A 26,006-nucleotide genomic window follows, 5' to 3' on the forward strand; every position below is an offset into this window, starting at 1 on the left:
ATGCATTAACGAGTTATCGGGTATGAGAACGAGTACAAAGAAATAGAGAGAGAAATAAATAGATACAAAGAAAGAGAAAGAGATAAATTATTAGCGAAAAGATTTTGCAACCAGGCGGGATTCGAACCCGCGTCGTAACACTCTACTATCCATGCACGCTAGCAGAGCATAACATAGCCTTGTATAGTATGGCATAGCAAGGCGGCGGGAAAGGGAAGCGTGGTTAGTTAGTAGTAGTAGTAGTAGTAGTAGTAGTAGTAGTAGTAGCAGTAGTATCTTTATTTATTTCTTGTTATACAAGAAAAGGAACATAGGCAAAAGGCATTTTATACGCCTGACAAGGGCCTCTGTACCCGAAGTTCGCAACACATGCACAATAGAACAAAAAAGAAGTTTTGACACATCATAAAAAACCACATGAGCGCTAACAAGGAAGTACTGAAATCACACAACCAACACATGACACGCTTAAGACACTGCAGATGCGCAAGTCTTACACAAATAAATAAAAATAAATAAATAAAATAAATAAATAAATAAATAAAACAAGAACAGAAAATTTGATGCATCGTGTAACCACATGAACAATAATAATAATAGAAAAAGAGATTATCTGTTGGAAAAGGAACCGTGACTCACTTTCCGTACACAAGCAAAAAAAAAATTCATACCACGATGACACTACAAGTTTTGAGCAATATTGTCTAGTGGTGATAAATTATTTCATTTTTCAATATAATTTCTTTAACTTGTTTTTTAAATGCCTCTAGAGAAACATGAAACTGTATGCTATTATTCAATTCATTAACTATTTTCATTGATTGGTATTCTATAGTTTGCTTTCCATAATTTGTCCTAGTTCTGGGTAAACGCTGTAAATTTCTTCTAGCAGGATAACGTTGTTGATTTTCTTTTGGTTTATACCACTTATTTTTGTGTACCTCTTGTAGTAGCTTGAAATAGTATATTTGGTTTGCCCTTAACATTTCGTGCTTATAAAAGAGCACTGAAGTGCGAAAACAGTCTATTCTGCCATTGTAATTTTCAAAATACGAAGTATTTTCTTGTAGCATTATAAGTCTGTTGTAATTTTTTTTGTTGTCCCCCATACTAGTACACCGTAAGAAAGTCTCGAATAGAAGAGGGCATTGTACAATTTTTTTTAGCCGCAGAGGAATAAGTGATACAATTCTGTATAGGCATCCTACCGTTCGCGCAAGTTGCTTAACTAGACCATTATTGTGAACATTCCACGTCAGTCTTCACTGAACCATACCTGGAGAAATTTTTGGTGTTTTTCCTGCTTTATAGTGTTCCCGTCAAAGCTTATCTTTATGTCATATTTTACATGTTTATTTAATGGGCGGAATATAATATAGTCGTCTTCTTAGCATTTAATTGTAGCTTGTTTTGTTTAAGCCAGTTTGAGAGTGATGTCATATACTCATTTACGTTTTTTTCTAGCGTTTCTAAGTGTCCTGATGTAAAAATACGTTTGTGTCGTTGCATACATAATAAGCTGTGGGGATTTGGTATGCATACAATATCATTTACATAAAGCAAAAAAGTAAAGGGCCCAATATAGAACCTTGCGGAACTCCTTGGGCCAACTGTAAGTGACCTGACGTAGCTGTTTTCATTGTACTAGTTGGTACCGGTTATGTAAATAGTTTTGCAAAAGCTTAAGGGCAATCTCGCGTATGCCGTACCGTGACAGTTTCCGTAATAATATGTCATAATGTATCGAATCAAAAGCCTTTTTTAAGTCCAAGAATAAACCAAGCGTAAATTTCTTATTTTCCATGTTGCAATTATCTGATCTTTATAATCGTTAATGCTTGCTCAGTAGATTTATTTTTCTGAAAGCCATATTGATGTGTTGTGATAATGTGATACTTGTTAAAAAAGGATAACCTGTCGTGAATAACGCCCTAAAAAACCTTAGATAATGTCGTAAGTACAGATACTGGTCTATAATTTGACATGTTGTTATGCCACCGCCTTTATAAATTGGGGTTACCTTTGCAACCTTTAACTGTGCTGGAAACACGCCTGTTGTCAGTACAAGATTTACTATGTAAGCAAGCACCTCAGATATTAGTGGACCTATCAGCTTTAGTTCAGCGGCGGTGATGTCATCTATACCTGGGGCAACATTGATTTTAAGTTTATTTATTAGGTTAAATATCTCAGCACTGTCAGTGGGAAGCATAAATATAGAATTCTGCATCGCTGCCGTTTCTTCGAAACAAGAGTCGTGTTCGCTTCAGAGCAACTACTGTACGCGCCCGCATTGCGAAATGACGATTCATAGCATTGGCAAGAGCCTCGCCGCGCAGCACCACGTTCCTTCCTGTATTTCTGTGATATCATATCTTGCTTTCTTTCTTCAGTAAGCGCATCAACCATTTCCCAGACCTTTCTTGGGTTATCATATATGTCTCAAACTTTTTCTGATAATATTCTCGTTTAGTCTTTCTTTAAAGTCTGATGTAAGTGCGTTGCGGTAGTTTTTGTACACTTTGAATTGCTTCGGAGCATCTGCGTAAGCGCAAACATTTTTTAAAAAGGTCATTTTTCATTTGAATACGTTTATAAAAATGTGCTGTTATTCAAGGTTTCCGCAATTTTTTCTCTTTCGGAAGGACGCTTGTTCTCTAGGAAATGCCGTTGTCGTAACAGTGACGTAATAAATTCAGAAGCCATGTAGGTCCTCGTCAGCGTCTTTTATCTTGTAGTATTTCACTCCAATCTAGTGATTTAACCAGCTGAAAAAAGTAAGGTTTTTACTATCGTTATTTATTTTGCGTCGGACGAAGGTTTCCTTCTCTTGCTTTTGGCGTTTCGATGGTATGGGTATAAAAAAAACACTGGCAAATGGTCGCTAAGATCACTTGATACGATACCGCATATGGTCTCCGATGGGTTCGAATTAGTGACACATATGTCGAGTAATGTTGCACTGTGTATAGTCAATCTAGTAGGAGAACATATATGATTTGTACAACCAAATGAAGAAAGCAATGTCTCAAAATGTGCAGCGGAAGTATCTTTTGCAGCAAGATTAATATTTATGTCCCCCATAATAATATAAGAATTGTTATGAAGTAATGGGGAAGATAGCAATGAGTCTAGAAATTCTAAAAAACGTGTTTTATGCCCTTGAGGCGGCCTATAAACGACAATTGCTACAAGTTTATCCAGTTTTACAGCCAGGCATTCAAAATCTGCTGTGATTACCGACAGTTCTAATTTTTCATAAGCACATTTTTCTTTTAAATAAATTGCGACACCACCTCCTTTTCTATCAACGCGGCACAAATGCTCAGACCGATATCCAGGAAAACAAGGGACATCACTATCATCGGTTAACCACGTTTCGGAGAACATAAGCATATCAAAGTTTATTGCCGCAGTTTCTATAAAGCTTATGTCACGATTTTACTTCTAATACTTCTGGCGTTGACATGTAATGCAGAAAGCAAGTTCGTATTTCGTGGACAACACGATTTTATATCAGAAACATTGTAGTATTTAGGAATTTCACTGAAAACACTCATAATGAAAAACAAGAACAAAGCAGGTACACACAAGATAACGAAATCAGCACATTTTTGTATGTCATCATGACAGGTGACATGAATTACAGCAGAAGATTCATCCCTACGTGCAAGCGCTCTACCAGCAGAAGTCCAGACGAACTTCCAATTTTTTTCTTTTTTTCTTTGGATGGCGGCTGAAAGCAGCGCCTTGTTCGCCCGAGTTAGATGTTCATTTACAAAAATGGCAGTCCCTGGGCTAAGACCAAGAGTTGAACTGTCTAATCTCCTCTTTCTGCATTTTGCCAGGAAATCGTTCCTTTTACTACGCCTTACGAACCAACAACAATGTTCTGGACTGTAGTTTCTGTGTGCGAACCCAGTGACAAATATCAATGTCCGACGTGTCGACGGTCTCGCCACACTTTCCCCAATCTTTTGGAGAACAGTGAGCGCATCACGACCAGGCGGTACTCCCTTTATTTCTAGGTTATTTGAACGCTGATGCTGTTCTAGCTCGTCACACTTCTTGACAGGCGCTCATTTTCTGCCTTTAGTTCCTGTTTTCAGTAAGCAGTTCCTTCATTTCTTGCCTTAATGTCTTAATATCTTCTGCCACATCTTTAACATCATTGCACACATCAGAGCAAAATGACACTCCTTCCTTCAGTTCTTTAATTTCTACCCGGAAATCGCGTTTGAAGTTTTCAAACGCCTTGAGCAGGTCACGTAGCTCTTTAGAATCTGTAGTATCTTTTCCAGAGCCCTTACTTCCCATTTCCAAAATCTCAGGTACAATAGCAATGACGCTATGTTCGGCAGCAGTGCACTCCCATGCCAGAGAAACAAGTGAACCAAGCCTCACCTGCAAAAGCAGTAGGTTGAGCGTCAAACGTACGCCTTCCTTGTGCACCGCTGCCGAACTAAGCGAGCCGCAGGATTCCACAGTCTTTTCTAGTTTTCGCCGTCGCTCCAGTGTCAGCTGACCAGATGGGACCGTGCGCTGAAATGGCTGCGCAGAAACACCGAAGCGATGCCCGGGGTTCCAGCGTGTCCTTGTTTTCTTGAAGAAACCGCGGTCTTTCCACGAAGCTCAGCAAGGCACAGGCCGGTTGACAGGAAAATCTGCAAAAGCAGTAGGTTGAGCGTCAAACGTACGCCTTCCTTGTGCACTGCTGCCGAACTAAGCGAGCCGCAGGATTCCACAGTCTTTTCTAGTTTTCGCCGTCGCTCCAGTGTCAGCTGACCAGATGGGACCGTGCGCTGAAATGGCTGCGCAGAAACACCGAAGCGATGCCCGGGGTTCCAGCGTGTCCTTGTTTTCTTGAAGAAACCGCGGTCTTTCCACGAAGCTCAGCAATAGAGATGAGAGGATGAGACCAAGGCAAAGAAGGAGGGCAGAGAGTAAAACATATGGAAAGGCAGAAATAGACAGAATAAAAAAGTAATAAAAATTGAAAGAGAGAGAGAGAAATGTGTTTTTAGTATGTTTCTTTTATATAGCTGAGTCTAACCGCGCCGGCGTGTTCTCTGGAGTTTCCCAGGGATCCGTGTTAGGACCAACACTCTTCCTCATCTACACCAATGACATTTACACGGCTGTGGAACCAGGTATTACAACGAGGCTCTTTGCAGACGACTGCGTCATATAATCTCCTACTATCACAATACAGGACAGGTAAAGCTCGACAAATGGTGTGAAAAACACGGTATCCAAGTTAGTACAGAAAATAACTATGTGTGTTACAATTACCCATAGAAAGATATCACTCACTTTAATACACCCTCTCTGGGGCAGGACTTGAATACGTGAATAGCGTGAAGTACTTGGGGCCACAATAACGCAGTCTTTAAAGGGGGATGGTTCATACTGATCAGATTTCCGCACGAGCATTGAAGCAACTAAGCTTTTAGGGGCGAAGCTCCTTAAGGCGGCACCCGTTCGTCCCTCGTAGACGTAGTCGTAGTAGTCGTAGTGCGTAACCAGTCTACGCTTGAACCTCCAAGGTGGTGCCGGTGGGAGATTTTTCCTGTGCGTTATTGAACAATAAAAAATTCGCAGGCGTGCGCGTTAACTAAAAGCCGAATCCTTCTGTCTCTCATTTCCTATTAGCAGCCATTGGCTGTTCCAGTAGGAAAACGGTAGTAGAAGTAGAAGTGTAAGTGTTAGCTGAAAGCCGACTTCTTTCTGTCTCTCATTCCATTAGCAGCCATGTTTACCTCCAAGGTATTGCCTGGTGAGATTTCTCCTGTGCGTGATTAAAACAATAAACATTTTGTTCAAAACGCCGTTGATTGATGAAATAAACCAACGAAAGACGCCAGAGATGTTTTGTAAAAGCAAAACGAAAGAACGCCAGATGTTTCTAAAGCAAAACGAAAAGACGCCAGCTGCTTACGAAATACGCCAGATGTTTCTAAACAATGAAAATTCACAGCGTACATGTTAAAATTAAAGTGAGCTGCAAGTCGTCATAACTCATCGAACCTTTAGTATAAACGCGCCCGATCTCACGTCGGTGATGATGTACTGGGCAGAATTCACGGAAGATTGCACGGTTTACCGATGAACCTCCGCAGCTTCGCCCACTCATCATCATTCACTCCGTGGATATGCTGTGATTTTTTTAAAGTGTATACTGACTGGCACTTTCCCTCAGCTTAAACTAACAGCGTACAAAACGCTAATTAGACCCGTCCTAGAATACGTAGCAATAGTTCGGAACCCGCACCAAAAGAACATGACTGATGTATTAGAAAAACTTCGAAATAGGGCTCCTAGATTCGTTTATTCAAAGTATGCAAGGCAGGAGAGTGTTTCCGCGCTGCATTTGGAAGCACATGTCGCAACCGTCGCTAGCCGCTGACAGCTGGCTTGTCTGAAATTTCTTTTCCTGGTTTCGAACAACTCAGTAAATATAAATAATGACACACACCTAAAAGCACCGAACCGTCACTCCAGAAGAACAATGACAAATGCATACGCCCATTCTTGTCACGTTTGTCACAAGTTTAAGTATTCTTCTTGTTTCCGCAATTATAAGGTTGTGGAATGACCTGCCGAGTGACGTCCGTCAGTGCTCAATCACTTGATTCATTTTCGTCGCTGCTGGAATCTCATTTAGAGGCATCGCAATAGGTTCACTGGTATCGCTACGCAAATAAAAGGAAAAACAGTGTATCGCGCATGTACTTGCACATCATTACACTGGTTCAACAGTTTTCACCTGTGTGCATTTCATGTTATCTTGTTCCCAGGGCACAACCTTGTTATTGCTACATTCGTATCTGTCTTTACTATGTACGCTAGTCTGTTTCTTTTTCTTTTTTACACCCTTCAAATACTTATATGAATGGTTTCATCTATTGTTTTTTGTTTCTTTGCTGTCGTCGCTCTTATGGTTACCTTGTGCTGCGGATTTTCCATTTTTATTTTTGTGTGCCTTCTCTTGGATAGGCCTGAAAAGACCCACAGCACTTAATAGGTAACATAAATAAATAAATAAGCAATGAAAGTGGAAGCGAGAAAATGAGAGAGATAAAGGGAAGAAAGAAAAAAACAACATATAAGAGCGAAAAAGAGAAATACATAGAAAAAAGAGCAGATGAAAGAGACAAAGCAAAACAGAAAGAAAATAAAGAAAGGGAGGAAGACAGAAAGCGAAAAATAAACAGAAGCGAGGAACGCCGCCCAGTTCCGCTGTTCCATCAGGGCTTGGCCGCACTAGTGCGAAGGTGCGTTGTCTTTTCTTCAAAAATTTCCGTCTTTCTCTATCATTATTTCTCTCCCTCTCTCTCTGTACTGGTTCTATCGCCCATCGGAGTCATTGCATCTCACGCCAGACAAATTGGGGCACGTGCTCTGGGAGAGAAGCACAAGAGGAAGCCGATAAAAGAGGCCAAAGAGAGCGCGCGCCAGTTCGTGATGAAGAGAACTTTCTACGACACATGACAAACCTTGACGATAACAGCTTAGCTGTAAATATTAAAGTCAGTCGAACACCTGCACAATCTGTGTAAACAGCGGAGCTAGCAAACAAGAGCCACCACCTGGCGAACAGGGATTGAGATCTTTCGTCTTTCTTAATCTTCTTCTTTCTTTCATTCTTCATAATTTTTTTTCTGTATCTTCTTCTTTGTTCCTCTTTCTTTCATCTTTCTTTCTTTCCATATTCCTTTCAATATTTCTCTCTGTGCTCGTTTCCCACTCACTTCCCCCCACTCTTTCTTCTCCTTTCTACCCCTTGCTATATTATAATGTAAATGGTTATGCTATGGTTTACCGTCTCACCTCTACCTTTCCATCCTCCTTACCCTTACATTATTCTTCTGCCTTGTTTTTAAATGCTAAGCATTTCTTAGCGAACATTTCGTACTTTGAGCGTTTCTCTCTGTCCTCTTTCTTACCCCTATTTCCCCACCCCTATCTATCTATCTATCTATCTATCTATCTATCTATCTATCTATCTATCTATCTATCTATCTATCTATCTATCTATCTATCTATCTATCTATCTATCTATCTATCTATCTATCTATCTATCTATCTATCTATCTATCTATCTATCTATCTATCTATCTAGCCGCCTACGTCTGGGTGCTCTCATGATCGCCTTCTTAAATTGGTGTAGATCAAAATTGCCATGAAAGGGTGAGATGATGCAACAAATATGGCTGTCGGGTCATGACATGAATAACATGAAAATCCTGTTGGATACATCGTCATACACTTTCCTCCAGACACGTGTGGCACATACCCGTTTACCACGGGCCGAAGTGTACGGTTATTCCCCACAGGTGATTGACAGTTTATATTTACCCAGGAACGGCGAGATCAGGCATTGGTAATTTAAATGCGAGAGCGTTAAGAAAAAAGTCACAGTTTCGCCGCAAGGGCGAAGCAATGAATGCGATAGCAAGAAAAGCAGCCGGTGACGGACGCGCTGCTACGTTGAGGAAACATCTACCCCCCGGCAGTAACTACCGCGCGAGCAGACAGAGGTAAGGCAAGGTTCTCCCTGCTCAAATATTAGAAGAAGCGAGCAAGCTGGCCGACGACTTTTAAATGCGCCCGTTGCCCTCCTCGCGCCATCTCGCCGGAAATGAAGAACCGCTTATAAGCGCCTGCCATCTCTAAGTCCTGCCAGCGGTAAAGGGTGTGTATATAACGCTCGCCGATAGCTACCTGAAGGACCTGCGTTTTGTGGCGTAGTGGTTTGTGGCGTAGTGGTTTTCTGGCGTTGTGGCGTAGTGGAATCAAACCAGCGAGGGGTCGCTGGTTTGATTCCGCGCTTCGGAAGAATTTTTCTGAATTATTTTCCTTGGGACTTTTATATATATGTACATACTTATACGTATACGGTGCATGATGGCGGCGGCGGCAAAAACCAGCCGACACTGTCCATATAATTGCTATCGCAATAAAACCGACATTGGCAGCGTTGACCCGACTAATGGAAAAAATAAAAATTACGATCCCAGCAGGAATCGAACCCAAGCATTCTGCCTGGCAATCAGGTATTCTACTGTAAAACCACGCCAGGTCTGTAAACTGTTTTGCAAAAACAGCCTACGCAGGCGTTATGTCGGTGCAACGTCAATTGTGGCTGTGGTGCTGGCTACCTAAATTTACAAGAAAGCAATAAACACTACATATGTACTCCCACAGTAGAGGCGTCATGTCAGATTAACTTCTGTGGTTCCAGTGTTGGTTCCGTTGTTATAGCAGCCTATAAACACTACATTTGTATTTCTATAATTCAGCAAGCTATATTGAAGCATTGCGCGACCCCGGAGGAATATGTTAACGAAAGTTACGTATGATATTCACATGATTGTCCCATAAGGTGCACTTAGTTTCGATAATACTGACGTATGTACTCTAAGGTGAGGGCTGACGTAGAGTCGCACCATAAGTTACCTTTTAAATGCCAGTGCTGTCGACGTGGCTTGTTAGCCTACGACGTGCACACAGCTCCTACACTTACAAAAACAACGTCGATCCACCTCGTAACGCTTTGCTGAATGCCATAAAATACAGCATAGAAGTACTCGCTGACTGCTTCGCATGACACCGAATTCCACAACGCGTGGAAACTGCCGAATTTTTCCCCTTTCCTTCTTTCCTTCATCATCATTATCATCAGCCTGACTGCGCCCACTGCAGGGCAAAGGCCTCTCCCATGTTCCGCCAATCAAACCGGTCCTGTGCTTGCTGCCGCCACGTTATACCCGCAAATTTCTTAATGTTACCTGCCCACCTAACCTTCTGTCTCCCCCTCGCGCGTCTGCCCTCTCATAGAATCCAGTCAGTTACTCCTAATAACAAGCGGTTATTAGGAGTAACTCACCGATCCTTCCGGATTTCGACTAAGATGTCCCTTACAACCGTTTGTTGCCTGACGCACTCTGCTCTGTTCTTGTCCCTTAATGCTACACCTCTCATTTTTCTTTCCAATGCTCCCTACGTCGTCTTCAGTTTAAGCTGAACCCTCTCTGTAAGCCTGCAGGCTTCTGCTCCGTAGGTAAGTACCGCTAAGATGCAGCTGTTATATACTTCCTCGTCCTCTTGAGTGATAGTTGTAAACTAGCACTCATGATTTGAGAATGGTTGCCGAATGTGCTCTATCCCATCCTTATTCTCCTGTTATTTAGGTATCATGGTTCGGTTCCACCGTTACTACCTGTCCTAAGTAGACGTATTCCTTTACAGAGTCCATTACCTCACTACCAATAGCAAAGCGCTCTTCCGAGACTGTTGCACATTACTTCAATTTTCTACCTATTCATTTTCAGAGCCACCGTTCTGCTTTCCCTGTCCAGTTCTGTAATGATGAGTTGCAGTTTGTTGATTGAGTTACTCATCAATGCAATGTCATCAACGAATCGCAGGTTACTAAGTTACTCTCCATTACATCGTATCCCTAACTCTTCCAGATCTAGGGCGCTGAAAACCTCCAGCAAGCACGCGGTGAAAAGGATTGGGCAGATCACGTCTCCCTGCCTTACAGCCTTCTTTATTTGGAGTTTGTCACTTTATTTATTGCGGCCTCTGATGACAATGGTGGTGTCTTTCCTTATCTCTTTCTACATCTCTCCTTTCCCTGCTGCTAACCGTAACGTAATTCCCCTCCCGCTCACTTATCTTTCCTACCTCTTGCTATGCTATATTGTACATGGCTATGCTATGCTTTACCTTCTCATCTCCTCCTTTCCCCCTGCCTCATCCTAACATGAGTCCTTCTCTCCCTCTCCTCTCTTTTCCACTCGTTAATAAACTGTTCTATACAAGGCTGTCCCGTGTTTTACCCTCTATACTTCTCCTTCCTTTCCTCCTAATCCTCACTTTACTCGCTTCCTCACACTCCCTTTCCTTTCTCACACCTTGCTATACTCTATATAGGCCCACTATTCATGGCTATGCTATGCAATGCGCTGATTGGCACGTACCCGATTTCTGTGCAGCCTTCTTCGGGGACTGCTCCGCCACTGAAATTGAAGTAAATATGGCGCTTACAAGAACGCGGCAATGTGCCTTTGCACATACTTCTGCTGCCACTTCGCACCTGTGGCGTCACTGTACTTACCCGGACAGAAGGGAACATGACATTAATTAATACTGACAACTACCTTCGAAAGAATTCAAACACTAACGAAACAAATGTTCATGCAATTGTTTATATTCATATATCATGTGTATTTCCCTGGAGCGTTCTCTTTTTTTCCTGACTGATCTCGCATTGAGCCTTCCATGTGACAAATGCGACTACGGGGAACATGCGTGCTCATAGACACATGATGCTTAATCCACACGCGTGAGTTCAGCCGCACGAGTTTCCAAAATTACACAAAAACCTTGCATTAAACTGTTAATGAGGAATGTCCGTGTCATTCCACAAATTCATTAAATCACTCCCTCGCGTCTTCTCCTCGATCCTGCTTTGTAGTCTCTTGACCTGATCTTCCGAAAAGTGGTTCCTCCAATCTCCGACGATGCCCTTCCGAACAAAATCGCCAGACGTGGGCTTTTCACAGGTTTCAGGTCCTGCTGATTCTTTCAAAAGCCCGAGCCACTTGGGCACCTTTCCATCCAGGCGAGCCTCCAGTTCGTTGAGCGAAGTTTTCAAGGATTCGTTCACGCATTTTTTCATACTTTCGACGCTAATGTTCTTCAGCACCTTCTCTAACCGGCTGTTGTCATTCCGCAGCTTCTGGCCGTACTTTTGTCCGATGAAGTCGGCAATCTTCAAAACCGAGGTCCTGACATCCTTCTTCAGCTGCTCGTAGGTCACAAACAAAACGTTCGAATCGCCTCGGTGCTCATACCAGGATAGCAAATGGTCGAAGTAATCACCGAAGTCGACCTTGCCTTCCAGAAACATTTCGAAGAACTGATCAAACGTGCCGTCTTGAAACTTGTAATCGGGCATGTCTCTGGTGTGGTAGAAGTACGAGACGCAGCAGTCGTACGGGTTTCTCGTTACGTAAATGTACCTGGCGTCCTTCGAGTAAGGTTGTAACCGAAAGGGCATGTGTGTCTTGATGGGACCTGGTTTCTTCATGTCTTCGACAGATTCGGCTCCTTGCATTTCGAGAAAAGGCATCTCCATACAGCCGAGCAGTAAGTTTTTAGGAGGCGGGTGATCGTTTATGATGTTGTAGACAATTTGTTGCATCCATGTTGTGCCACACTTTGGGTAGCTAACGATGAATAGGTCCCCCAGTTGCGCCTTGTAGCGCAGTGCTGAACGGACGCATTCCACCGGAAAGGCCTTGCTGAGGTAGAAGCCGTCTACTTCATGGTACTGCTCGTAGAATCGCGTCTTCCACTCCATATCCAGTGCCTGAGCTGCAGGTAGAAACAAGAAAATTACACCAAATGAGTATTTGGTAACAATGCGAAAATATCTACAACAATGTCGTGTTAACTTCTTGAACTTAAGCACACCAGCAAGAGCACCGCCTTTAGTGTCGATGTTAAATACTTGTTTTATTGATCACCGTATAACTTTTCGTTGCAACACTAAAAAAATATTACTGACCTGAATTATGAAGTTAGGTTTATATAAAAATGCGGCAATTTCGTAAGAAGTTTTCTTGAACCTCTCGGCTTTTACTTTGAACCTACCTGTATTTCTTGGCAAGCTCACTTGTTTACTAAGTCCTCGGGTGTTTGCATAGGCTCCAGAACAGCCCCGATCAGGGGCGGATTATCCAGGGTTCAAAGGGTTCAAATGAACCAGGCCCTTCGGTTTTAGGGGACCCCCCAAGGGCCAGAAAAAATGGCCGACTTTGTTGTTTTGTTCAAAAAAGTTTAACCCTCCTGCTGGATTCCCCTGATAGAAACAGATTATCTATTCCAATAATCAATATACCTGCTTCTAAGAGGTTGTTCGTTGCATGACGTCCATAATCTTGAAGTCAGCTCACAGGTCTGCAGTCCGTGGTAAAAGCCTTTTACTCGCCTAAGACCATGCATCGTGTAGAGGGAAAGAGCTGATCCAGCGGATGGACACATAGAGCAGCCTGACGAGGATTTTAGCAGCTACGGTCCAACACACAATGCGAAGGAGCATAGAGAGTGGTTCCTGTTTGAAATATCGTATAATGCGCTGAATGAAAATAACCGGTAAGAAGCTGGCGCATAGGTATGCTAAAGTATGTTTTCATTATAGTGCAAACAACGCACCATGAAATATTTGTATGGTACGGAACTTCCTGATTATGCAAGGACTCCGAATGAGTAATAGTTTGATTCTTCGCTTCTGGCATTGCCGTTTTGTCTTAATTCCTGCTTAGTGGTTATATAGACAAACTTAAGAGACCATAACTTGGTAAAGGTTGAGCACAGGAAATATCTACAACATATATCCACTGTGTGGCCACCAGCAGACCGTCACCGCTCTTTCTTGAGCGTTGTGGTGGGGGTCTTTAATCAACCATCACTTATGAACTTCTTTTACGCAATGCATTGCATCGCACATGCAACCACGGGCGTCTCAGGTGAACATGATGCTTCTCAGAGCCGACCAGATGCGCACAGCTTGTTCGAGATCATATAGCAACGCTGCCGCGCTCAACGATACACAAGGCAGCACGGCTCTTATGACGCATTCTTTGGTTAAAGAACTTTCGTATGTGCACACGACCAGTGAAACCTTCATGCTCTGAAGCGTTCCCTGTTCTTTGTACTCGTCGTTGTCCTGTCACTGCAGAACAATCGGATCATCTCCTGACCTTAAAAGTAAGAGCTTCAAAATTTACATTTGTGCGAGTATTGGAAACAACTGCAAGAGCATTTTTATATTTGGGTACTTAGGCACTTTAAGATGGCTAACAGGCACAGTGTGCACGTTTGGTGCGAGAGCTGCAGAGCTTCTATTTTCGTTACTTTGCAAAGATTGAGGCACTACCAACATCTTCGCGAGACCCTTGGGAATATTAAATAATATTCAGTGGATTAGCATTTGAATACTTTTATTGCGAATATATTATTGCGCAATGACTAAGTGGGTGCGTTTGCTCTTGTGTTCATTCCGTCATTATCAACTAATTTTATGATTAAGCAAGTACGAGCTTTTCTTACTAAATTATTCAGAACGGCCGATTTCGCCAAGCTTCGACATTTGTGCTTTATTTTTGCCACCTTTGGAGAATGTCGGTCTCCATTCATTGGAATGAGCGAGCATCGCTGTAATATTCACCTGAACCAGAACACTTTAGAATGCAACCCGTTGCGAAGATATGTGAACCATAATGATATAGAGCAGCAGAAACCCAAGCTACGCGATAAACTCGTCAGTGAGTTTATCGCCAATGTCAGATTTCTTCGGTAGCGTTTCACTGTCTTCTTAAACAACCGTAATGTTACTCATAAATTTGTTTTGAGAGTATTCTTCATTGTCGCTCTTAGTAAAAATTAATTCTTGAAACGCATACGTTGAATAAGTTACCTATAGATCATAAACCTGGCTTGCAGGCTCTGCTACTGTACCATGCCACGGAAAAAGGAGTTCTCTGGTGCTCGAAAGCGCCGTTTGGCAACGGGGAAAAAAACACCTCAGCGACACTTTAGAAAAAAACGCCTAAGCTTTCTAGGTATTTTAGCAGTGACAAGAGCTCGGCCAGTAATCCGTCGACCAGTGAGACCAGTGAAGGTGACCCAGTAGACCGTGCGCTCAGCGAAACTGTTTGTTCCGAAGTAGGCGCAAGCGAGGCGCTCTCTTCAATGGCTTTAAAGTCAACAGCCTCAACGAGCATGGTCGGGGAACCAACTTCATCGCACACTGCGATGAAGCCCAGTTCTCCAGGGACGAGCAGCCCGACTGAGACAGATCAGCCCCTGCCTGATGAGCGTCCTTGCATGTCTATGGATCCCGCGGCCTGGTTTTCTCTGCGCGTAGCCACTGTCAACTTTTGGGTGGCACAAACCCAGGATGCCTGTGAAACTGCTAGAAACATGCAGGGTGATTACTCTCGCTTGAAGCGGTACTTTCAGCCAACTGACGTGGCACCGAAGGGCTACCACAGCCACTTCAAGCAAGAAATGTTCTATGCTCACCGCACCAACGGCGAAGCAGTCATGCGCGAATGGCTGCTGTACAGCCCTTCCAGAGGATCTGTATATTGCTTTCCCTGTACTCTGATGTCAGCAAGAAAGGACCAATTTTCGGAACCAGATGGGTTCAGTTCATGAAACAAGGCATATGCAAAGTTAACGACACACGAGGAAAGTGAGTGTCATAGACAATGCGTGCTTGACCTGTGCAAGCGACGTTCTCTCAGAACGTCGCTCATTCGATACTTTGAAGAGCACTGCTCGGAACGGTCAACTTACTGGAGATATGTTCTTCACCGCGTAGTTGCAGTGGTAATGTTCCTTGCAGAACGAGGGCTCTCTCCCAGAGGATCCAATGATTTACTCGGGTCTCCTCAAAATGGCAACTTCCTTGGGTGTCTTGAACTGGTCTCCAAGTTTGATCCTTTTCTTGCCGCCCATATAAAGCACTTTGGGAGCATTGGACGTGGCAAAACATCCTACCTCTCCGCAACCATTGTGAAAGATCACCTGCGCTGTTGCGAGTGCCAAGTACTTTTCTCTTTCAGTTGATTCTACACCTGATTCGAGTCACAGGGATCATCTTACAGTGGTCATTCGCTACGTTGCTAACGATGGGCCTGAAGAACACTTTCTCGGACTTTTGCCCATAACGAGTCACAAAGGGAAGATCTCGCAAAGACAACGCTCGACCTCTTAGAAAACATTGAAGTTAGCTTCCAAGACGGTCGTGGCCAGTCATACGACAACGCGAGCAACATGGCTGGAAAATACTCTGGCATGCAGGCTCATTTGAAGAAAATCAATCCGCAAGCAAATTTCATCCCTTGTGCTGCTCACTCGCTTAATCTGGTCGGGGCGCATGCAGTAGGTTCTTGTGGGCAAGCCGTTAGTTTTTTCGGGATTGTACAACGTATATACGCTTTCATTGCCGCGTCCACTCATCGCTGGACTGTACTCCAGGCTCATTTGAAACAAAACGCCACAGCGGTAATCCCAAAGCGAATCTCGGACACGCTGTGGTCAGCGCGAGCGAATGTAATGAGGGCTCTTGTGGCAGGTTCTAAGAAAATCAAAGCTGCCTTGGATGAACTATCCGAAGATCCTCAAAAACGAGCAGAAACGAAGCCCGAGGTAAACTCTTTGCTCAAGACAATGTCAACATTGCAAACCGCGCTGATGGCCTACTTTTAAAATTGAGTTTTGCAGCGCTTCAACGCCACCAGCGAGGCACTTCAGAGTCCCACACTTTCATTGAATGCTGCCGTCAGCCTGATGAAATCATTGTGTGATTATGTATCCGGCTTAAGAGAGAGGCTTGACGAAATTGAAAAGCTTGCGAAGGAAGCAATAACGTCGAAGTCTGGGTTATTTGGTACATGACGCTGAGGCAAAAAGGAAGCTTCCGACAACGCTTCGTGCAAAACAAGCTCGCAGAGAAAGCGACAGCAATCTACACGGTACGACAGCACTGCAGGCACAAGCACGCCAAAGCCACAAGATCCTTCCGCAAAATTCCGCTGTGAAACCTTCTTTGTCATGATTGACAATCTCGTACACGCTCTCACATCCCGCTTAAATAGTTACACCGAGGTCTGCTCGCCGTTTGCTGTTATTACAGACTGGAACTGTTTTTCACTAGCGCAGAGACGCCTGCAGGCAATGGACCCCGTGAAAAAGTACCCTTCTAATCTGGCTAACACATTTCCCGATGAGATTGAACAGTCCATTTCATATGCGAGCAACGAAGGTTGTTCTTCTGTGGCAGACATGCTGAAACTTCTAATTGCGTAGGACCGTAGGAGAGGAGAAACATCTGGCGTCCTTCGTTAAGCAGCTGGCGTCTTTTCGTTTTGCTTTAGAAACATCTGGCGTCTTTTCGTTTTGCCTTTAGAAAACATCTGGCGTCTTTCGTTGGTTTATTTCATCAATCAACGGCGTTTTGAACAAAATTTTTATTGTTTAATCACGCACAGGAGAAATCTCACCAGGCACTACCTTGGAGGTAAACAATGGCTGCTAATGGGAATGAGAGACAGAAGAAGTCGGCTTTTAGCTAACACTTACAGTTCTACTTCTACTAACGTTTCCTACCGCAACGTGCCAATGGCTGCTAATGGGGAATGAGAGACAGAAGAATTCGGCTCTTAGGTAACGCGCACGCTGCGAATTTTCTATTGTTCAACAACGCACAGGAGAAATCTCCCACCGGCACCACCTTGGAGGTCAAGATCTGGTACTAGCGTTAAGACTGGTTACGCACTACGACGGGGACGAACGGCTGCCGCTTTAAGGAGCTTCGCCCCTAAAAGGCCCACCTGTCAACTTCGACAGTGCTCGCACGCAGGCAACCAAAGCGTGGGCTACCGAATCAGTGAAGCTGAAGCAGATAGAGGAAACTATTTTTCACAAAGGCGCTCCCTGATTTTCGAGGAAAGATGTCCTCTCTTGAAATAAGGGTAAACAACGCTATAGGTTAAGACGAATGGAAGAAACACACACGCTGCTTGGACTGCACTTCAAAATGTCGTATGCATTCCTTCTTTTCGTTTTAACTTGTCGCATAGTTTAGTCTTCTTTAAGTATGATACAACGAACCAGACAAATCTTAATGCTGTCCATGTGTCTTCGTCTCCTGATATAGTTAGTTATTACGATGACAATCTGTCCACGTGCTCCGCAAGAAAGAAAACGCCCAGGTGATATTAAACACTCCGGAGAGGCTTAAGCCCGAACCATATAGAGCGTTTTTGCCGGCGTTTCCTGGCGTTGCGTCCCTCGGCGTCGTCGCATCAACGTCGTCAGAGAGGGCGGCAAACCATATGAGGGGCGTTGAGGCCAACGTCAGCTCAGCGTCGCTCAGTGTGACCAGAGGGAATGAACCTGACACCTCGTAAAGCAGTGTACAGTTTCCGTCAATGGACCAACAAGATATATTCCTGATTATAGCTTTTATGTCTCATTAGCAGTTCTGTGGTGCAGAAAACGAGTCACAGTGACACAACGCCACCGAAAAGTCTTTTTTTTTATTTGACTTGTAGCGCCAGCTATTGGCATTAAGAAGAAGCACAAACTTGTAATATATGGCCTCTGAGCTTGAAGCTGCCGTACATCTTTGAGGCCACGTATTCGGCCAATACACTCATTCCTGCTAAGCCTACCGATGAACTTGAGTACGGCACTCGGAAAGACTTCAAAGATATCACGATCACTTTGCTGTCGAAGCTTCTAGGGAACAAGCTAAGTCAAATACAAGCATCAGTTGAGAACTTAAGGGCCACACAGTGCACGGCGACGACTTATTAGATCCGAGGCGGGCGGCAGCCATTTTGGCAGCAGCGACGACGCTGTTACGTAGCGGAAGTCGCTGCCAGCCGCACGCTGATTGGTTCTGCGTCTATCGAACTGCATCCGGCGTCGACGCTGCTGCCCGTGATGTCTGGACCGTCCAGAAGTGGACGTTTCGGCCACCGTCACCGGTAGCGTCGACGTCGAGGGACGCCGGCGTACGAAACGCCGGGAAAACGCCGGCAAAAACGCTCTATATGGTTCGGCCTTTAGAATAGATACGGCTTGTGTTCTTTGCAGCTAAATCTAAAAAGCGTCAAGTCTCAAGCATGACTAGATGACAAAGCGGGAAAGAAAAGGGGTAGGACGAGGGAGGAGGGTCCCCCCCCCTTATTTTTTTGAACCGGGCCCTCCGCACTGTTAATCCGGCCCTGGCCCCGATCCTGAGTAATATATGTTAAACAAGGTTGCCTGCGATCTTAAGTGCCATTTTGAGGGTTGGTGGACAAGGATATTTTGGTACTTTGCAAATTACTTAGTTTTTGTTGACAGCGCTCATCATAGGCATGTTATGGTGAACATACTTAAAGCATTTTACGAAAGAAACCATGAACCTTAGTACCCGCGCGAGGTACCCAGTGAAAGCAAACTACAGCTTCTTGATCTAACTTTGAAATTGGAATCAGCACATGTGTGCTGGATGTATGCGCCACGTTCTGTTAAGCCACTGGTAAATTTCAGATTGGCGCATTCTACGATAGTAAAGAACAACATTGCAACAGCATGTACGCAATAAATTCTAAATTCTAAACGGGATTTCTAAATTCTGTTGCCATGCAGTAGAAGACAGCAGTTTTGAGCAGGTCGGTCACCTATAAGGACTGCCGGTTTTCCTACTTCATTTCTTGTGTGTGCCTCGAAGCGATTGCAAAGGAAAGTAAAAAGCAAATGGCCCCCCTCAATGAACCATCTAACGCATAGAGTGGGTGCAACAAATAGCCCTATGTGCGTTGGATTTTGCACAGGCTGCAAAAAGTAGCAGGATAGTTTGGTGTGGACGTTGTTTTTTTTTTAGTTGGCAAAAAATTAGTATTTTTTGTGGAGCAGTTGATAGACGAGCAAGAAAATATGTGGGAACAAATGACACTGCTTGCTGAATAATTATACTCCCTGTAGTTCTCGGGTGGTACATAGTATTCCTTGTTCGTGCGCCAGCGTGTACATCAGCCAGACCTGGTTCATTAACATGAGAATAAGAGAGCATGCTAATTGATTGACGGCAGGAACGTGGTCCAATCTTACAAGCCACTGCAGATAGTGCGGATGCGCGCCTTTACTCACGGGAGCCACCATCATGATGCAGCATTTTTTATTGACATGGTGTAAGCAGATACTGGCGCAGAAATAAGGCGCCGGCTATTCCTTAGCTCTCAGAGGTGTCGAACATGGAGCATACAGGGCCCAAAGTTTCCTAACATAACATATCCACAGCACATAGAATATACAACTTGAAGAACATCATGATACTATAACTCAAAAATGCAACGAATAATGTCCCCTTAATGAAATTCTGGAGCCATACATCATGTAGATGAATTATTACGTAAAGACATAGCATAACAGTCGAGACAACATAGTCAACAATCACATATAAGTAATAGACGGCAATGTTAAAGTAAAACGTTCCATAACATAACCTTCAAGACGAAAATAGTCCACAGTCACATAAATATGCATTGTGACGTTAAAGCAAAACAAAACTTAGGTGGGTTAGTAACGACCAAGAACGCTACTAGCTTCAAAAAAATTTTTGAATGCTTTTAACGCGCACTTCTGCAAACGTCTTGTTGGCGGCGGTCCCAAAACTTTCCTTAAAATGAATGGTCTGCGGTATAATGCCAATAACGCTGATTTAAGTCGGCGTCTTGGTGTGTCCTGGTGTGGACATGATTATAAAAGGAGGTGATGTCTGTCTTCGTCTACAAGTCCATGATCACATTTAGGAGCTTCAAAGCGGCCAATGCTGTGCAAAAAATACCCGCTGTAGGCAGTGCCTACCCTTAATCAGTGAATAAGGGTTTGTAAACTTTTTTCTAAAGGATAACTAAATTTAAAATTTAATGAGTGGACCTATACGATATTAATCAGAGCTTTCAGAAGTATTGTCAAACCACATATTTTTACACATATTCAACGATCTTGCCCTTAAAATGTGGCGCAATTGATTTCATGAACAAATGGCAATATAGATAACCCACACTCTTAAAAAAAGTTGTAGTACTTACTAACTTCGGTTTACCAACTACTTGTCACATATGTTACTACCCAGTTAGTAAGTACGGTTAGTAACGGAGAGCTTAGTAACCGTTACTACCCTCGCCGTTACAAACGCACTTAGTAGCGGTTACTACCGTTCTCGTTGCGAACTAGTAAAATAGGTAGTAACGGTTACTACCCAAAAAAATCACAGCATATCCAAGGGGTGAATGATGATGAGTGGGTCGATGCTCCGGAGGGAATCATCGGTAAACCGTAAAACTCTTCCGTAAAAGTCGCCCAGCACATCATATAGAGTGTGAAACACCGTGTATATATTAAACATCAAACTTTTATTGTACTCTTCTTTTACGTGGTCCTTAATTATCACCGCTTCGTGATCGGTGAAATGCAGGGAAAGTGTCCGCTCCCGAGCGAAAGAGAAATCGCGCCACGAGCGACCGCGTTCTCCGCTCGCCCTGTGCGAATTAACTGCAAGGCTAGAGGGAAGACACGAGGCGCGTAGCGTTCCGCTTCGCGTTCCATGACGCGAGGTCGGTAGCATGCCCAACGAAAGCCAACGGAACTCGATCGTGCAAGTGCTCCGGCTTCGCATCGCCTCATGGTCCCATTTAGCTAAACATCTTGCTCAAGGTGTGCTTTGCGTTTTTCGTAGAAATAATTTCCTTATCATGTACATTAAGACGAAATGTTGAAAGCTCACTAGAGTATATTGCCCGCAAAGTATGTCTTTTAGTGTGATTAATCAAGGAACACTACGATGTCTTGTAAATTATGATATCTAGTGAATTGCTCATCTAGTGAGCAATTCGTTAAACTAGAGCTGGCTACATACTACTACTACTACAGAGGAGGGAACGACCCACACCCTAAGGAGCTTCGCCCCTAAAAATTTGTAACCGTCATCCTTTCGCCTCACGAGTCTCTTGTTTTTATAACGGTCAAATTCCCGAGTATTAACGTTGCGATATATCATTAGGTAATTATGCACAGTATGTCATGAATCAGAACAACACACATACACACGACAAGGCTACGCGACACGTATAATTCATAAGCGCTTCCAGGAGTAATAGATATTCTAACACCACTTCTAACACACATATTTAACCAAAGTTTGTCATTAGGAATATTTCCACGTGACATGCAAATTGCTAAAGTGACAGCGATATTCAAAAAGGGGGATAAAAATGAAATGAGCAACTACAGGCCAATTTCCATATTACCAGTGTTCTCGAAAGGTTTCGAAAAAATAATTTTAGAGCGCTTGTCATCTTTCGTAGACTGCCATAATCTTATGCATCCGGCGCAATTTGGTTTCCGTAAGAAGAAGTCCACCGTGCTTGCCCTCCTTGTACAGAAAGAATTTATATTAGAGAAATTTGAATGTGAGGAAATGGTGCTGGGTATGTTCTTAGATTTTTCAAAGGCATTCGATCTTGTTAACCATAGCATTTTATTGAGAAAGTTGGAAACTTTTGGCATTAGAGGCATAGCCCATTCATTAATTTCATCATATTTGAAAAAAAAGAAGTCAATCAGTAATTGTTTGCGGAAGAAAGATCAGATGAAAAACCGGTCAGATGTGGTGTTCCCCAGGGAAGTACCCTAGGACAATTTTTATTTTTACTTTATATTAACGAAATTCCTACGTTCGATGATACAGCCAAATTCATTATATACGCGGATGACACCAGTCTATTTTTTTCAGGGAACTTAGAAAACACACCTAATTAATAAAGGTAATGAAGCGCTATCAAAAATAAGTTACTGGACGACTCAAAACCACATAAAAATTAACATTAGCAAAACTAAGGCAATATTGTTTCGACCGCGGAACAAGAATGTTCAACTAGCACCATTAACGTTAAATAATGCAGAAATTGAGTTCGTACCATCAATAAAAACTTTAGGCGTCTATTTCAACGAGCACATGACATGGGATGACCACATAAATTACCTAATTAGCAAACTATCTAGTACAATAGGTGTGATGCGCCGTGTCTCTTTTGAATGCCTTATAAGCATCAACATGTTCTTATATAATGCTTTGTTCGTACCAATACCTAATTATGTATTGCTAGTTTGGGGTACTACAACAAAAGAAAACATTGACAAGCTCGCAGTTTTACAAAAACGCGTGATTCGATCAGCATGCAAGGTTTCATACCTCTCACACACCAGTGACCTCTTTATAAAACACAACATTGTCCCGGTAAAGTCAATGTTTAACTATAATCTATGTAGGCAGTATAAATCTAGCTTAATGAAAAAAACTAGTACACTACAAACGCTAGCAGGATTACAGACTACCCTACTAAAGTATAATATACGCAAACCTGAAGAATGGCAAATTAAGAAATGTCGCACTAACTATGGTCAACAAATGATTCGGTTCACGCTCCCAGCTTTATTAAATAGAATCAGTAAAGAGCAGCTTTTTAACATTCGGGAAACAAGACTTAAAGAACTACGGAGAATTTTCACCACTATATGCTTATCATAAATATGCCTCATAAATAACGCCGTCTTTTTCTTTTTCGTATTTCGCTGTTTCTGAAAAGAAGAAATTCATTTTTTATTATGTTTTCTTTATTATGTCTATAAAAGCACGTTACTTTTTTTTGCATGAAGGATAGTCTTGTACAATATATTATGTGTACATATTTTCTTTTTGCATGAAGGATATTCATGTACAATATATTATGTGTACATTTCATTTTCCTGTTCTTTTTTTTTTCGTTCGTTACCACATTTTACGCTGTAGCACGTGTAGGGTGGCCAGGACACCCTCAAGATGATTGTATCAGCTTTTTTCCCCTGGTCTCCCACAACATTGTGTTGTGAACAAATAAATAAAATAAATAAATAAATAAATATAGCCCTACCTCTGTGGTACGAAGCTGATGCCGGTTAGCTGCTAGGCTTTAGGATAACTAGTTTAAGTTATGCGCCTATATTTATATAGCGTACAATTTTATTAGGTGCGCGAGGTAAAGTAGCGTAGGACTTTTAATCGAGTACATTAAGACAATCAATATGTTATGTCTATTTTGCGTAATATCGTCTCAACCTGGCCTAACGTACAAGACCCAGGACGGTGTGCTAAGCTTACTAGTATCAACTCAACGAACTTGGATGGATCCCCGTGCTAGTGAATAGGTTGTAAAAAGCTCGTAATAATAACTTATTAGATTCGTTTAACTAGTTAGTTTCACAGGTGCATGGCAAAAAGTTAGTAACGGTACGCAAGAGGTAGTAACCATTGCAACTTTTAATTGTCTGATAACGTAGGTAGTAAAAAGGTGGCAAAGGGTAGTAAAGTCGAAGAAAGCTAGTAACAGCTGCTGTTACTATTTGCTCGTGGTTACAAGCTTTTTTCTAACTTTTTTTTAAGAGCGCAGGCATACCATATCATTAAGAATGATAACTGTATAAGCCCAATCTGCGCTTTCGCTCTCTGAACAAGATATTGTAGTCATGGATGGCTCTTACGCAAATGTTTTATGTGTGATGAAACCATGTGATTCTCTGTAGATATTTTTGCACTTTCAATAAACCTTCAGTTGCTAGACCAGCGCTCGTCCTATGTTCTATTTCGTGTGTTGTCTTATTGTGCGCTGCCCAAGAATGGCTATCTTCCAACTCACCCGTATTACGGTTATCCGCCTCGTGCATCGGTATGGTGGCGCCACCGCTCGGCTCCCCTGGTGACTAGCGAGGAGAAAGGAAGATGTGCCCTCTCCCAATGCCCCATAGGATCCCATGCATTTTGATTGAAGTTTGCAATTCTGTTGCGCAGAAACAAACTAGCGCCATCTGTTGACAACACACCACACCGACGATGGAACACCTCTTCTTGCTTCCACCGCTCTGCAATGTCGTTAGTTAACCTCTCTCTGCTTTTTTATATTGTTTTTTCGTTAGCGTAGCAGCGCGCAGGGCTGTTCGCGGAGCGCTCAGAGGCTCAGACGAGCCGACGAGCTGCGAGTGCAGCGTTGCGCTGGTGGGACCCTTGCTGTGGTCGTGCATTGTCAATAGGTTTGGGCGTTTTTGCGGTTGTGTTTCAGTGCTCTCTAAATGTAGGACCGCGAGCCTTAATTCGTTTATTTTCGCGGTTAAACGCCGTTGCTTCTTCCGCCGCACGACGGAAATATCGTTGGCAGATAAGAAGGGTGCATCGCAGCGGAGCTCTTTGTTTCCCACGAAGTGCGCGCTGCATATGCGAGTCTCGCCCCGCACAGGCTGCCAAAGCTGCCTCTCCGGCCTAAAAGAAAGGAATACATTTGATCACATTACGAAATACATCGTATAAAAATAATCTACCAGAGAGCAACAAAGAGAACGGCCGCTTACCTTGTTCGTTGCACAGCCCTGATCCACTGTCCTCTTCTGTCATTTTCGTACTTCCTCCAGGGGAATCGGTAGAATATCACCTTTGGCAGCTTTCCTGCGGTGTTTTTATAGCTGTTGTGGCACTCTCCAACACAACAATACACAGAAGTGGCCTTTTTCGACCGTTTATCACTGCGGTCCGCCATGGTGATTAACCTAGTTTGCAGTGGTGAACCGGTCAACCGTCAGCCGGCGCCACCGGCACATCTGTGTTTTGCCACTTTTGCCGTAGATGGCGCCACCTGTCCGTTTCAAAGCAGCAGCGCACGAGGCGGATACTGTGGTACTGCTCTTTCGAGGAAATGTTATCCTGTGGGATGCCAGTAAGAATGAAGCAAGTGGCGGCAAGCGCCGCTGAAACAATGTACTCTGTGTCATTCCCACGCGTGGTACTGTCTGGTGCTTGGAAATTTTTAATGAGGAAGTGCACACGACAAAGCTACTGTACCGTTCATTAAGGAAATAACCGAGGAGTTATGCCACTAGGACACTTAAATTCCATAAGTAGCGCGCAACATCTAACACTCTAAGCCCTAAAGCGAAGCTAAGTACGGTATATACGTTCTTCAATTTTTGATACCGGCATGTAGAATTCGGAAGGTTATGAAATGTCGCCAGATGTGAAAGGTGTTTATCATATGGTGTTAACTTCCAATAAAATGGCGCATTTAAATCGATCGCAGTAATGTACCAACTCCAAACTTCCTGATTGTAACTCAAATTCTTTATTGTAACTCAAAATCGCGATTACAGTGGAACACCACGTGTGTCCCTGGGGTCGAAAAGTGGCAGCCACGATTTTCTTGTTCTGAAGTTGCATTTATAAAAGATATATCAGACATACGTTGTGAAGAAAGAACATCATTTCAAAAGCATAACGAAACAATGAAGAAAACAGTAGTACGAGAAAAAATATCAGCGTAGCACTAAGCTGCACATTTAGTGATTGA

The 26,006-nt window shown here is 43.1% G+C and overlaps 1 protein-coding gene across 1 annotated transcript; it reads right to left on the reverse strand.

The window, feature by feature from the left end:
- Positions 1 to 11,407: 11,407 nt before the first annotated feature.
- On the reverse strand, positions 11,408 to 12,373 carry LOC119376308 (sulfotransferase ssu-1). The gene has a single exon (XM_037646202.2). It carries the CDS (start codon positions 12,371 to 12,373, stop codon positions 11,408 to 11,410), a length of 966 nt encoding a protein of 321 aa, XP_037502130.1.
- Between the last annotated feature and the right edge of the window lie 13,633 nt (positions 12,374 to 26,006).

The sequence above is a fragment of the Rhipicephalus sanguineus genome, unplaced genomic scaffold (genome assembly GCF_013339695.2).
Source record: "Rhipicephalus sanguineus isolate Rsan-2018 unplaced genomic scaffold, BIME_Rsan_1.4 Seq1165, whole genome shotgun sequence".
In the NCBI taxonomy this organism is placed as follows: Eukaryota; Metazoa; Arthropoda; class Arachnida; order Ixodida; family Ixodidae; genus Rhipicephalus; species Rhipicephalus sanguineus.